Source organism: Opisthorchis viverrini (assembly GCF_000715545.1).
Source record: "Opisthorchis viverrini unplaced genomic scaffold opera_v5_24, whole genome shotgun sequence".
Taxonomy (NCBI): domain Eukaryota; kingdom Metazoa; phylum Platyhelminthes; class Trematoda; order Opisthorchiida; family Opisthorchiidae; genus Opisthorchis; species Opisthorchis viverrini.
Window position 1 is genome coordinate 133923 of NW_008751680.1, and position 13138 is coordinate 147060.

The following is a 13138-nucleotide window of genomic DNA, read 5'->3' on the forward strand; positions in this document are numbered from 1 at the left end:
ATGATGATGATGATGATGATAAGTTCTAACTTTCAAGTAACTTTATGATGAACGGTTTTCATCCGGCCACAAAGCACTTGTTCCGTTAACCCATGTCGTGGAGACGGAGAACAGGACTCGAGTGCACCTTAATAGACCTCAGCATTGGTGTTATGCTTGACCCTACTTGGATGTAACTCCGGATATCTTACTTGCTAGCCCAATGTGTTACACCCACGTCACTCCTGCTTAATAAACCTAAATCACTATAGCCGAACAGTCAAGCAGGTTATCTAGAAGCTGAAAACTTCAACAGCCCACCATCATTCTCCACCTTCTTTGGGCTCATCGGGTAGGCGCAGTCACTGAGTTCCCGTTAAGCTTACGTCCGATCCCTAACTGGGGGATCTCAATAAACACGCCTATTTGCCCATGACTTTACTTTTGACGGGCGACTCAAGTGAATCCAGCTGAATGTCTCGTTTGCGATTTATTTTACTTGAATGCGCTACGTTGGGTCACCTCACATTTCAGTGGGTACAATGTTCGAGATATCATCATAGCCGGACAACTGAGCAGATCCTTTTTCCAGCAGTATGACTTTTTTGTACGTTTTACATGCGGGGGCACATACACCCATAAGGCTAGGCGAATAGGTGAGCTTAATCCACAATTGCCTCCTGACTGCTTCTAGCTCATGACTAGATTTTACCGGTGCTAAACCATCATTGCCCTTCCCGGCAGATATATGGATTACTGGCGAACAGGTTGCTTCTTGGTGCTGATGATAAAATGTACAGATGCACTAATGACGTTTCTTTGGCCCTCGTGATCAGCACTCACCGAAAAGTTCGCAGAAAAACCAGACGGTGGTTGGGCTATCTGAGAAAACCTAGACCATCTTTTGGCCAAACTGCTTATCTGGAAGCCTTCGTAGTGCCCACAACAAACATCCCATCAACTAAGGAACCAGTGAAAGTCATATTGTATACTTCAATTTTCTTACTCACAGGTAGAATGCGACATTTTCCGTGACGCCGAGTGGATGTGAACGTGCAGGTGGGGCAAGCCACGATATGTTTAATGTCTGGAACTGGCCAGCTTCTGCGGTGAGGTGTGTTACTGCACTTGGACGATAGACTGTGGTATAAGAAAAAAGAAAAGGAAAAATATGCCATGATCTCTGTGTTGGTGATAAATACCCTGAATTATATATATCTATCCCAATATCAAAATCTACTTGCCAATTGTTATCAGTACATTTCAATAGTTGAAAAAACGTAAGGGGGTTATCCTTGAATATGATATAAACGGGTACATATGCGGGCATCTGCCGTAAATATGAAAACTGCATTCCTAACGCTGGTTTATTCGGCAGTACGCACATCCAGGATATTTGGAAATAACTTACTTGCATATATTTCCTGACACCGTAAAACAACTGTTCTCGAGAAATATATACCCTCTTATGAAAATATAGTCCGATATCTCGAATATTGTGCTGACTGAAACATGAGGCGGCCTATGTGGAACACATTCAGCTGAAGACTGTCATAAATGAGAGATCCGGTTGAATCTGTCGTCAAAACCGAACTGATATACAAATGAGTGTATCTGTCAAAAATCTCAATAAGTTTCGTTGAGCTTTTCATTTTTTCTGGTGCCCTTAATTCGGACGGCATAAACAAGGAAATCATTCGAGCGGGTATTTAGTTGGATTTCCTGCAAACTTATTTCCGTACAAGATATTTTGGAAAGCCGCAGCGGATTACCAAGTGATTGTTGGGGCTTGTGTTTAGTCTAGCCACCTAATACCTACCTTAGGGAGCGTTACTTACTCCAGGACATTGCACACAACCGATCGCTATCCCTGCCCAGCCGAACTGTCCAGCGTGTCATGCTCTGGGCTTATCTCAGGCGAGATCAAAAGAGGATGCTGGTTCAATCCCACTGCTGGCAACTTACTTTGACATGATGTTAAGGTGTGTTTATTTCAGTACTGTCCAAAGGTGTAGATACCTTGTTCTTGAGTGCTTTTCTTGAGGAACTAGGGTTCTACGCACTCGTTTTCCACCCTTTTCCCTTATCCCTTGCTTTTACTTAGGCTCTCTATCTTCACGGTTTCACGGTAGCCGGGTGCCCATATATATCACTGGTTTACCGCTGTCAATGATGAAAGTGATTATGATGTTGTCGTAGGTTTCAGCTTGGAGTCCTTTTAGGAAAAGTGACAGGGCTTAGAAAATGAACCTGGAAAATCTCCCAAGATCTCGAATGTATTATGGGCATGACGGAGCACTTCACTGAGTGATTTTAATCCTTCGTAGCATCTGCCCAAACTGGAACCAGGGCCATCTTGATTCTTCTTTTACTGTGACATGCTAAGATCTTTGCTTGGAATAATGGCGGCCGGAACAGATAGGAACACACCAGTTGACTCGATATGTTGTGTCATCTTACTTGAAGTCTGCATAGGCAACCGCAGGAGAAAGTGTGAAAAATCCTGAGGTTCTGATAGCCCCACAAATTTTAAACCAGTGAATCTCTTCACCTTTGCTTAAATGAGTGAAAATCAGCCATCGTTGATAATAGCGTTAGTGTGGCATTATGAGGTTCAGTTCATTTCTCCAGACTTATTAGCCATGTCATAAGAGCCCAAAGGGATTGGTTCTGAATGGCCAGTCGCCGTATGGTTCAAACTTCATCGCACCCAACGCTGATGGGCCATATGAAGGTTGAAACAGCCGTTCACGCTTTTGGTGCTGGTGGCTGGTTATAGCTCCAGACAGTCGTACATGTCATGTTAAATGCTTACAAGCACTGCTCGATTCTGGTAAGAACACAGGATCCCAAATGCTTGAAGACGTTGAATGGTATTCGGAAGCAATAACTCACTCGCATGAATGAACTTATCACACTCCACAGGTTGCTTTGGCTTGACCACTAGCTCCATATTCCAGTCCATCGACTTCCCCTTTTTGCAGAACCACACGAATAGTGAGAACCACCCAAGGGATGTCAAATAATGACTTGGCAGCGAAGTGTGAAAGCCGTTATTCAGAAAATTGAACTACGCTGGTCTTCGCTGTCTTCCTGGATGGGGACCCCAAAACGGGCCAGATCGATGGCGTTCGTGTGCACAAGCAATCGCCTTCAGCGCGCAGCTCCTTCCCTAATCTCCCATTTAAAGGTACACTGTATTTACGCACCAATTTATCAGCTTTTGCTTCCCCACCTCCCCGAATAATCGGTGGACGGAAATGTGGCAGCTCCAACTACTATACGACAAGTACGTGATTCTTACAGCTGATACTGATGCTGCTGCTGCTGCTGCTGCTGATGATGATGATGATGATGATGCTGATTACAAGCATCAATCCACAATCACATTTGTCCATCCTGTCAGTCTAGCAAACTGGGGAGGAACACGAAGTTCATGCAGCTTTAGGTGGATGACAATGCCTAGAGAGAGTACCGCTGTGATGGATGGATTCGCTCGCATTTCTTGTTTGGTCGGACTTGTTTCAGTGATGTGGTTGGATAATGAAACCACAGAGAATTCGTCTGTTCCATAAACCAAGAAGTACGTGACATATATATGCGGGCTTTCACAAAGCAGGAAATAAATGTTTCACATTCTAACTGAAACTGTTTATAAACTAAATAAAGTTTAAGATCCTATCCCGATTCGATAAAAAATTGCTGTTGAACTTCCCACTTTGTATTATGTTATTACCATCTAGTTCGATGAACATAGTGATCGCCCATCAAAACCTTATTATTCTTCTTCCGAGAAAGTTCACATATACTTCCATTACATTCTGATCTGTTTGTATCGTTATCAGACTATTATGTGTGTTGATTTGGTTTGCCTAGAATACAACAATTTCTCTTTACTCTCGAAGCGAACATCCCTGATATCTGTAAGCCAACTTTTGTCGTTGCCCTCGTCCATTAATTTAAGGAACAAATCAGCGGTCATCCTCACAACCTGAGCCACTTCTCCTCCGCAGCAAGCTCTGACCTACCTAAGCTACTGTGAGTGCTAGAGATGGGTGGACCAATGGCGACTCTAATATCAAGCAATGTTAAACTTGCCCGACACACTTTTTGTGTCGTTAACGCAAAGGTGACGATTAGCGTTAATTTCAAAGTAGTTTTCTCATGCTCCCGAGGCTGGCTTACGTTTACTCTTGCCAGAATGCTGGCTCAGAGAACCATAACTTTGTGTTTTGTCGACTGGCCATAAGTTCGATGAAGCTGCTATTGTCTACAAGGACATTTTTAGTTTGGCAGCTTGTCTCCAGGTGTGGGATGGAAGGTTAACCCAGATACCCTCCACAACAAAAATTTGAACAAATGTATTTATGCCCTTTTAGAAGTCTCACTTTCATCGATGGGAGGGGGCGTTATCGTGCAAACTTCATTCGGTCGGCACATGCCGCAGTTCTGTTTGTGACATGTCCTGTCTCGCAAATCGATATAATTCCCTCACACACTACTGATTAGTGTAGCAGAGTAAGGACCAATGAAAACATCTTCATGTAAGTCGAACGTACCTTTGGGTTTTGTCCTGATATGGAGTGAGGCGCAATCGGCTGACTGAATGCCGTCAACAAGACGGATGGTATAGACCTCAATATCGTACAGTGAATCAGGTCGAAGATCTGCAAGCAATACGGTTGGCCGCGTTGTATTCATCGTCAATGCACTGAAATAAGAGTGGAGTAGTTGAGTATTGGATTAATGGTTATCACGATTCGGATAATCTCGTGTTTGACTTGGATATCATCAGGCAGTATCCCTTAGTTGCTCAGGCTCCCAAATGGCAAGAACACGTTTGAATTGGTCAAAATCGTAGGTTGCTTAAGTTTTCTTCTGATCATATGGTAAAATCGTGCGCTGAGGCTAGTACGGGTGAATTTTCGAAGGCACAAGAAGTCTGGATCAACCTTGATTTCGTCTTGTAAGCGAAGCCAATCTACGCTGAAAAGCAGAGTAACATTGCGAGGCTACATCGTCCTTATTAGGAAACTTCAACAGGGCACAAACCTCGAAACTCCAGTAAGAGGTCTCAAACCCCCGACCTCCAGACTGCTAGTTCAAACACGTAACCAGCAACTGATCAGCCCTGTGAATAACTTACACTTATCACGGAGTTCACATCACGAGGTCACAAGTCGACCGGCCCCATGAGGGGTGACATTTCAAATGAAAGGTGCAGTTGTCGTATGAAATATTCTTCTCCTTCTTCGGCTAACGTCGGCCTAGTTGCGTTAATAAGGACGTTAATCCACTCTATCTTATTCACACGCTTGCAGGAGACTGAGTCTTCTGATTACTGGAATGAAGCAAAAAGCAGCTTGCTACAGTCTTAAGTGCGATTGAAGTATGGAGGGATGACTTGTAAATTCGGCAAGCAAAAAGCGTAAAATAAGCTGATATGGATCAACCGGTGCTTTCTAACAGATGTCATACCATGAATCGGGAGAGGTGCATTCTTATGAAGGCCATAATCAAAACAATGGCCGAAGAAACACCAAATTTGGCTCCAGATAAAGAGTGATCTCAACGTTTGAACAATGATTTTTTAATCTAGGTCAAAGGATAGTTTTGGAAAATTGCGTAGGTGTTCCGTGTAAATAAACTAATGAGGGATTGGAATGGGACCAAGTCTGTCGTGAGCCGATGACTGCTAACCTCCTTGCTCATGGTACCGCAACTATTTTACTACTCACAAAAGCCATCAGTAGTTGAGAAAAGATAAAAATATCCTGCATGCCGCCTGAGGCCTCTCAGGAGGCCATCTCACGAAGAACCGGTCAACACCAGATTAATCGATGTGAATCATGTGATAAGAATGGACATAACAGTTCGTGCTTCAATGAAGGTGATGAATTGTTGATTGAGCATCTGCAGTTGCATAGTAGTGTTCTCAAGGTCCGACCTCACAGGTTACGGGTTTCGTTATGAACGAAATTAACGTGCAGTGATTATCCGCCTTTCAGCCGATGGTAGTTCCACTTCCAGGATAAAACTAGGCATTAGAGTTTAAAAAAGGCCGGAAAGTGGACTGTAACACTTGCTGAAGAGTTATTATCTCCTCTAAACAGCAACCTAGAATTTTGACGGAGCACGTGACAATCTAACATTTCATAAACCTTGGGCGTTGATTTGATTGATTGTCGTTCTCTAGATTTCTAGTCGTCTATTCTGAGCGTCACTCATTTTATGGCTCACCAGCTTTCCTTGCTTCCAACAGTTATATCATTACTTCTCTGAAGTAAACACCAGAGTATATAAAACCAATAAAGAAACAGTTTGACTTGAGGGCAAAATCAGATTCGAAGAACCCCGAGTAAATCTATCAACAGTGATTTTCTCCACCAGATTTTGAATCTATATTCACACGTTTCCATAGGATGAGACAGATCATGTTTCAGAAAATACCTACCGTGTAGTGTGGAGCGGAACAACCCGCACTTTATAGGTGAATTCCCCTTCTGAATCGGTGGGACCACTTGGAGGGAGCCAGGTCAAATAGACTTGTGTGTCGCTGACACTGAGAATGCGAGGACTTCTCGGGGGTGAGGGAGGTTCTGGAGAACTTCCGTACAGATTGCCTGAAAAGGGATATAATGAGCATGGAGCATAACATGATGACAAATAACAAAGCATGAAACTTTACAACAATGGATTGTCTTGCATTAAAAGTGTTAGTTACTTGAGACAGAAAATCATATGTTGTCGGAATGTTCCAGTGAGTACTCATTTGCTTCGTTGTTGATCTGGTGGCAACACAGAGTGCACAGACGGTCAAAAGTTTCTTGCAAACCAATCTGGTTCTAACTGGCGTCTGCAATGAACCTCAGCTGAATCTCCCGCCTAACCTATTCTTCAACTGAAAGTGCTGTACAAAGACGGATTGATTTTTCATTTGGAATAACATTCAGGTTATCGCAATGAAAGCGCTCCGAACGACAACGAAAACTCCCGGAGAGCCCTCTACCGGTTTTGCTCTTCTTAAGGTTCATCAGGTAGTCGCAGTCCAAATTTTCCATCAACCGGTAACAAATATTTGCGGATTGGAGAAATGCTGACAGGGAACTTAAATGAATCCCTGCTAAATCACATTCCAATGCTCACATCGTTAACACTAACTTGATTTGCATTTGATCCTTTATTGATTGTTGCTCAGGTGCCGGTTGCCAATTACAAGCACACTACCAGTATCTGCAAACGGATCAACCGCCACTGGCTCATTAACTAACCAACGCAACTGAGCTACCAATATTCCAACTTTGAAATAAAATAAAGTGAAGCGAAGTAAAGTAGTGCAAAGCAACTCTTCGCGCACTCCAAGGCAGATTTTCAATATACCTTTAATTGGAACTGGAGAGGATGGTGGTAGTTCCGGTCATATAGATAGTCGTTCGCCTACCGAACAAGCCGATCACCAACAATGCTTTCTGTCTGGTGTTAAATCACGAAAAAAGCTAAATGAAAAATTGGAGACGTGATTTGACCGATAGATCCAGAGAAGGACGAAACAAGTGATGGACTATTCAGTTATTTGCATCAGACGGTTAAGTATTGTCATACAAAGGAAACCAGAGGGCGGTCTTCTAACTCTCGAATGCACCCGGAGTCCTCGTGAAAATAAGGCCTTGGTGGTTTCAGGAGACGTACTATGATTGTGCGACTTTTGATCCAGCAGTGATATTACCACTTCTCATTTCTGATTGCATAATCAAAGTTGTAAGTTGTACAGAGTTATTAGATTTCACCATACCTTGAGTAGCACAATCCAAAAATCTAGGTGATAAGGAAGGAACCTGCAAAATGTTGACAAATAAAGGAATGCGCGTAGTTAAGCAATGCAAGTAACATCAACTACAACATGTGAGTGTAAATTTTTAAAGCATGAAGGATAACAACGAAGATTCTTACCAAAAAATCAACATACCCGCTTCTATTCAGGCATAGACGATGATGATCGGATTCAACCTACATTGTTCCGTAGTGGTAGATTTTAGCTGCACATATGAAAGTAATTCGTCAACTACAAACGTGAGTGTAAATTTTTAAAGCTTGAAGGATAACAACGACGATTCTTACCAAAAAATCAACATCCCCGCTTCTATTCAGGCATAGACGGTGATGATCGGATTCAACCTACATTGTTCCGTAGTGGTAGATTTTAGCTGCACATATGAAAGTAATTCGCTTATAGCTAATTCGAATGAGACCCTGGAAATATGGGTACACTAGAACACCAAATTAATGATGAACACTCCTAGTAGTTGTCTCATCTATCAGGAAGAACAGCATCTTAGTTTCGTCATAAAAGTTGTGTCTTGTTGAGGCCTTTTTAATCAGTTTTTGTTGGCAAGCAAAATGTCATTCTTGTGTAGTCTGTTGGACTGCAGCTTGTTTGAAACATAAAAAAGTCGGCAAACATAGTGCATGATGGAAGCTATTCATACCAACCTCTTTTACTCCATTTTACATCTGTCAAAGTGAAACTGCAAGTCTTTTATGCATAGCTCTATGGATTTCCCGAGGAAGCCACTGAGAAGAAGAAGTCGGGATTGTCTACAGCTCTTGTTGGTAAACTCTTCTAACTGTGTGGGTCCTTACCAAAATTCTAGTCTCCTGCTTTGCAAATATACATGTCAATTATTATTTCTTGACCTTGGCAACAACAACTGAAGTTGAATTGATATTCAGCAAGCCCAATTCAGTGTGTTGTGTCATTTCGGGTACTGTAAATCAATTTCCTTGAAGATGAACAGAACACGAACTATGGGATATTTGGCTTCACACAGCCCAACCAACTGGGACTGTTCCTAGCTAATTCTCCTATATACAGCTCGGCCACATGAAGTGACCTATGTAGCAAAAGGGTGAACGCCAATGAAATTATGGAAAAGGGGACGAAAGCAGATCTTCTTGTGTTTGTTGTTGTGCATCTCCTATTTTAGATGGGGATGGGCTGATGAGACTGGAGCTATGAGAATAAGTCAGTAAGCACTCACCTGAAGAATAATCACTTATAGACTGTGGTTCAACGGTCAGCGTGATAGCAAATTGGGAGGAGCCGTATCTATACGATATGAAAGGGAAGTGAGATATTCCATTTGACTGACAAACAACACCGAGTAGATGTGCAGTGTGTCACGTGATAAGGTTCGAACACATACAATGAAGAGATAAATCCCATTGATTTTATCACCGGATCAACTAGATTTGCATCTGTTAGGCGGAAACATGTTTGGTGGTTTTCAGAAATGTGCGTTTTAGGATGGGAACAGCAAGCGCAACTGTAGAATGTCCTTACTGCTCCAAAATATAAGCAGCCTATTGTAGAAGAAAAATAATTAACCAGTGACATGTTCTGTACCGTGGAAGTCCATCAGTAGACGTGACAGTGCGCAGAAAATCGCGTAACTAACGAGGGAGTAGCGTCGGAGGTCATCTAATAACGGTCTAAAGTTTTACCGACTTTGTTACCGATCTCAGAAGCTCTCGCTCAATACAGAATATTTAACTTTCCTCCTAGGCCCATTCAACGGAGCTCTTACAGGATCCATCAGGAAATTCGGTTGGGCGTGCACGAGACACCAGAAACACAGTTCTAAATGTTGAACGTTCGCGAAAGGCCACAAAGGTCAGTCTAGCTTAGCCGCAAATGTCAGTGCATTTCAATGCATGAAATGTGTTCATTAAAAAGACCAACAATGCTGTCATCTCACGTAGTTACACATAAGTTTCGCCTTTCAACTCCCATGAATATCCCCTAAAGTTCATAATCGGTATGGAAACGCTACCGATTCCAGCCATGTGCATGCCTTTAATTATGCCGCATAGGATTCTGAATGGATCTTTGTCCCTGCCCGTGTCCAGAATGACCTGACAAACCAATATTCTGGGGAGGAACGAACGTCTTTCAGAGCTAATTGGCTTTTTGGAACGTCATTTTCCACCACCCCGCTTTACCTAAAAAGGGAAGAGGGTATGCAAGGCATAGTGATACAAAAAACGACTGACCATCCTACCGACTCTAATCATGCTACATTAATCTACGAACCATCCTGTGTCCCTAGACTGTGGGATATCCGAGTACTTGCTGGACACATGTGATCCTAAAATAGAATTTTAGGACCCGTCTTCTAATCCATTTTATCCGTTATATGACAAGATATTACCTTTAGTAGCTCCCATTTTGTATTGTTGTTCAGACTTTGCAATGTTTTGGTACCTTGCCCGGGGGGATGAGCCAAAGAAATGCCAACCGAAATTTAGAAAAACGAATTCCGTTTCAACGCACACGATGTCTACTTCGATGCTCCCCTTGGCACACTTGACTCCTTTATTGACCAACGGTAAAAGGGCTTTGTGTGCTATCCTTCACTGGCTCAAGTAGAGTTGTAAATTGTTCTTATCGAGAAGGCAATTCATGAACCAGTCATAATCAGAATAAAATAATGTATTTTTGACCCCAAAGCATCAGTGACTGAAGGTTTTAACTGAATTTCTCTTAATTGACAAGATCAAGGAGATGGTCTTAATGGGGTTCCGCAATATCTGTGTGGTTCTAAACTCAGCGTGGAAAATTCAGATTTTCTGTGCTGGTCACGAATGAAGAAAGAAAAAGCAACTGAAAATCTTTTTATTGTTTCTCGCACTTTCCTACCTGCTGCTTATGGCTGCCTAGTAACATTCGAACATTCGTGCGAAAGGTTTGCGTTGGCTATTACCAAGGTATGGCTTGGTTTGCCTCCGAGTGTTTGACCGCGCTCTTTTTTGTCAGAAAAAACTCAAGATACGACAAGTCGATTTTTCACTTACTTTCACAATACTCAGGTGCGCTGCTTTTTGTACATCCATAGGCGACGGATACAGTAAACAGTGAGATCCAAAAACAATTTTCTTTAGGGGAGGTGCTCATTAATAGAGGGATGTCAAAGAAAGGAAAATGTGAACTACAAAATATGGGTTCTTAATGAGACAAGATAGAGACTTGAAACATCATCGGTTGGATTATTCACATGTTCACATACTGTTTGAGGACGTCATTTAGGCTCAGAGCTCTACGCTAACGCCTACTGGGAGGAATTGTGGACACGTCTCAAGCGGTGTGAACATATTAGGTCACCTTTGACTTTGGTTTATGTCACTTCTAGTCCCATCAGTTTTTTTATCTCGTCTTCACATGGAACTTGTATTTAGGGCGTGTCAAAAGTTTACGACGACCGCTTGCGAGTGACGTTGTCTTAAAGGATTGTCCGAGGCCTTTCTTTTACTAGTCGGTCAACGAACCTGCCATGTAGCGCATTAGAAAGTCTTGGTTTTCCTAAGAGTTTGTCGGCATCTTTTGATCAATAAATAGGTGGAGTTTCCAACGAAATAAATTAGTTGGAATGTGTCCTAAAACCATAGAGTTACCGAAATTAATTCGCAGATACACATTGGTTGGTAGGATTACAAGAATTGTCAGAGGCATATCCACGGTTTGCTCCATCTCATAAGCCTGTTTACATCAATCTCTCTACAATTTATTGAATCGCACAAACAACAACGTTAATTGGGTGCACAGGGTTTATTTGGGACTTTCTCGGTTGCCACCTATAGAAAACTGGTAAAGACAACGTACACCCCTCCATAAAGCTCGTTTTCGTCCTCCCTGGCTAATTTCTCCTAAGTAATTTGTCATTCCATCTTTGGCTCAGACTGTGTGGAGATGAGGACGATGCAGCACATTTAATGCATATGACCCGACCTTTCGATAAGTATTGAATAGGACAGTGTCTACTGACTCGGAATGATCGTCTTATCAGCGGTCAATGCAGAAGAAATTCACCGTTTTAATCATCTTAATCTTAAAACGTCGAGCGATTGTCTGCACTTCATTTTGCTTTACTATAATGTCCTCCAATTGTGTTGCTAAATCCGGTACCAACTTTCCCAGGGTAGGACCAAAATGTACTTTAAATGTCCCATCCTGCTTGGAGAGTTTCAATTCGTAAGTGAGTACAGACAGTGTGAATTACGTGGTTTAAAAGCATCATCGTCCAAAATATCGTCAGGTCACGATGGATGTTGGCGGTGAGTAAGAAAAGATAAAAGCCGGTAGACTGATGTGGCTTAGTTGTTTGAGAACGGTTGAGAAAAAAAATCGAATACAATCTTGTGTCATTACATTGGATATAATGTTGTCAGGGAAGAAGTATTAATCGTGCACTCTTTGGGACTCGTGAAATAAATGGAAATAGCTTTTGTAAAGTTATGAATATGCACCCCAGCAAGAACAGCACAAATGAAAAAACCCACGACATCCCTCGTCCTGGGGCTACTAAGCAGCTCAGTTGGTAGATTAATCCTTTAGTAACCGGGAAACCGAACAAGGACTCCACATATTTTGTTGTGTGCTGTGGTCTATATTCGAGATTTCTAAAATCGTCTTTACTGCAATCTCTCATGTTGGCCCAAACAGTTGTTTTCAGGTTGAGAATTTGGTAACTGGAGACAGCTTTATCTCTTGTAGTGGATCATACAAGAACACAACGGTAGTATTACATCATGCAAGGCACTCCATTATCTTGAATCTCCTTGTAGTAGGAACACGCGATGATCTTTGTGTGGAGCACCTTCCACCAACGTTATCCTGGAATTGAGTGGTTCATTCCTATAATAAACTGATTGGTTTGTGTGATGAACATGACTGATACTCTATTCGTTGCTCTATTCATTATACTCTTGTTTTAATATTCCATATGCTGTACATATACGCCGATTCGAATACATACGTGCTGGTTGCTACGCTTCGCTGAATTCTGTATTTCTAGTTTGTCTGGTTATACCGATATACGTACGAAACTTAATTCTCACATTTTGGCGTCGCGGTTGGAACAGCTCATCATGCCTGCAGAAATGGAACCATTAGATTTTAATTCAACTGCGCGTGACATAAAGGATTATTTGGAACGGTTCGACATATGGTGTCTCACAACATCCGATATGGATGATTAGAAACGGCATATTTCCTGCATTTCGTTGGCAAGTCTCACAACAATATGGATGATTAGAAACGGCATATTTCCTGCATTTCGTTGGCAAGGAGGCGTATACGTTGATCAAAAATTTAGTATATCTATCC

General features: G+C 42.1%; 2 protein-coding genes across 2 annotated transcripts in view; one reads left to right on the forward strand and one right to left on the reverse strand.

The window, feature by feature from the left end:
* The window catches only part of T265_12917 (hypothetical protein), a gene marked incomplete at both ends in the record, with an annotated part of 15210 nt that extends 8610 nt beyond the window's left edge, over window positions 1-6600 (reverse strand). The window contains 3 exons of the mRNA XM_009166285.1: window positions 990-1119; window positions 4539-4690; window positions 6434-6600. Coding sequence (XP_009164549.1) covers window positions 990-1119; window positions 4539-4690; window positions 6434-6600 — 449 coding nt within the window. The remainder of the gene's footprint in view (window positions 1-989; window positions 1120-4538; window positions 4691-6433) is intronic.
* A 6459-nt stretch (window positions 6601-13059) lies between these two features.
* Window positions 13060-13138, forward strand: part of T265_02069 (hypothetical protein) — a gene marked incomplete at both ends in the record, with an annotated part of 1841 nt that continues 1762 nt past the window's right edge. Inside the window, one exon of the mRNA XM_009166228.1 lies at window positions 13060-13126. Within this exon, the coding sequence (XP_009164492.1) occupies window positions 13060-13126 (67 nt within the window). The remainder of the gene's footprint in view (window positions 13127-13138) is intronic.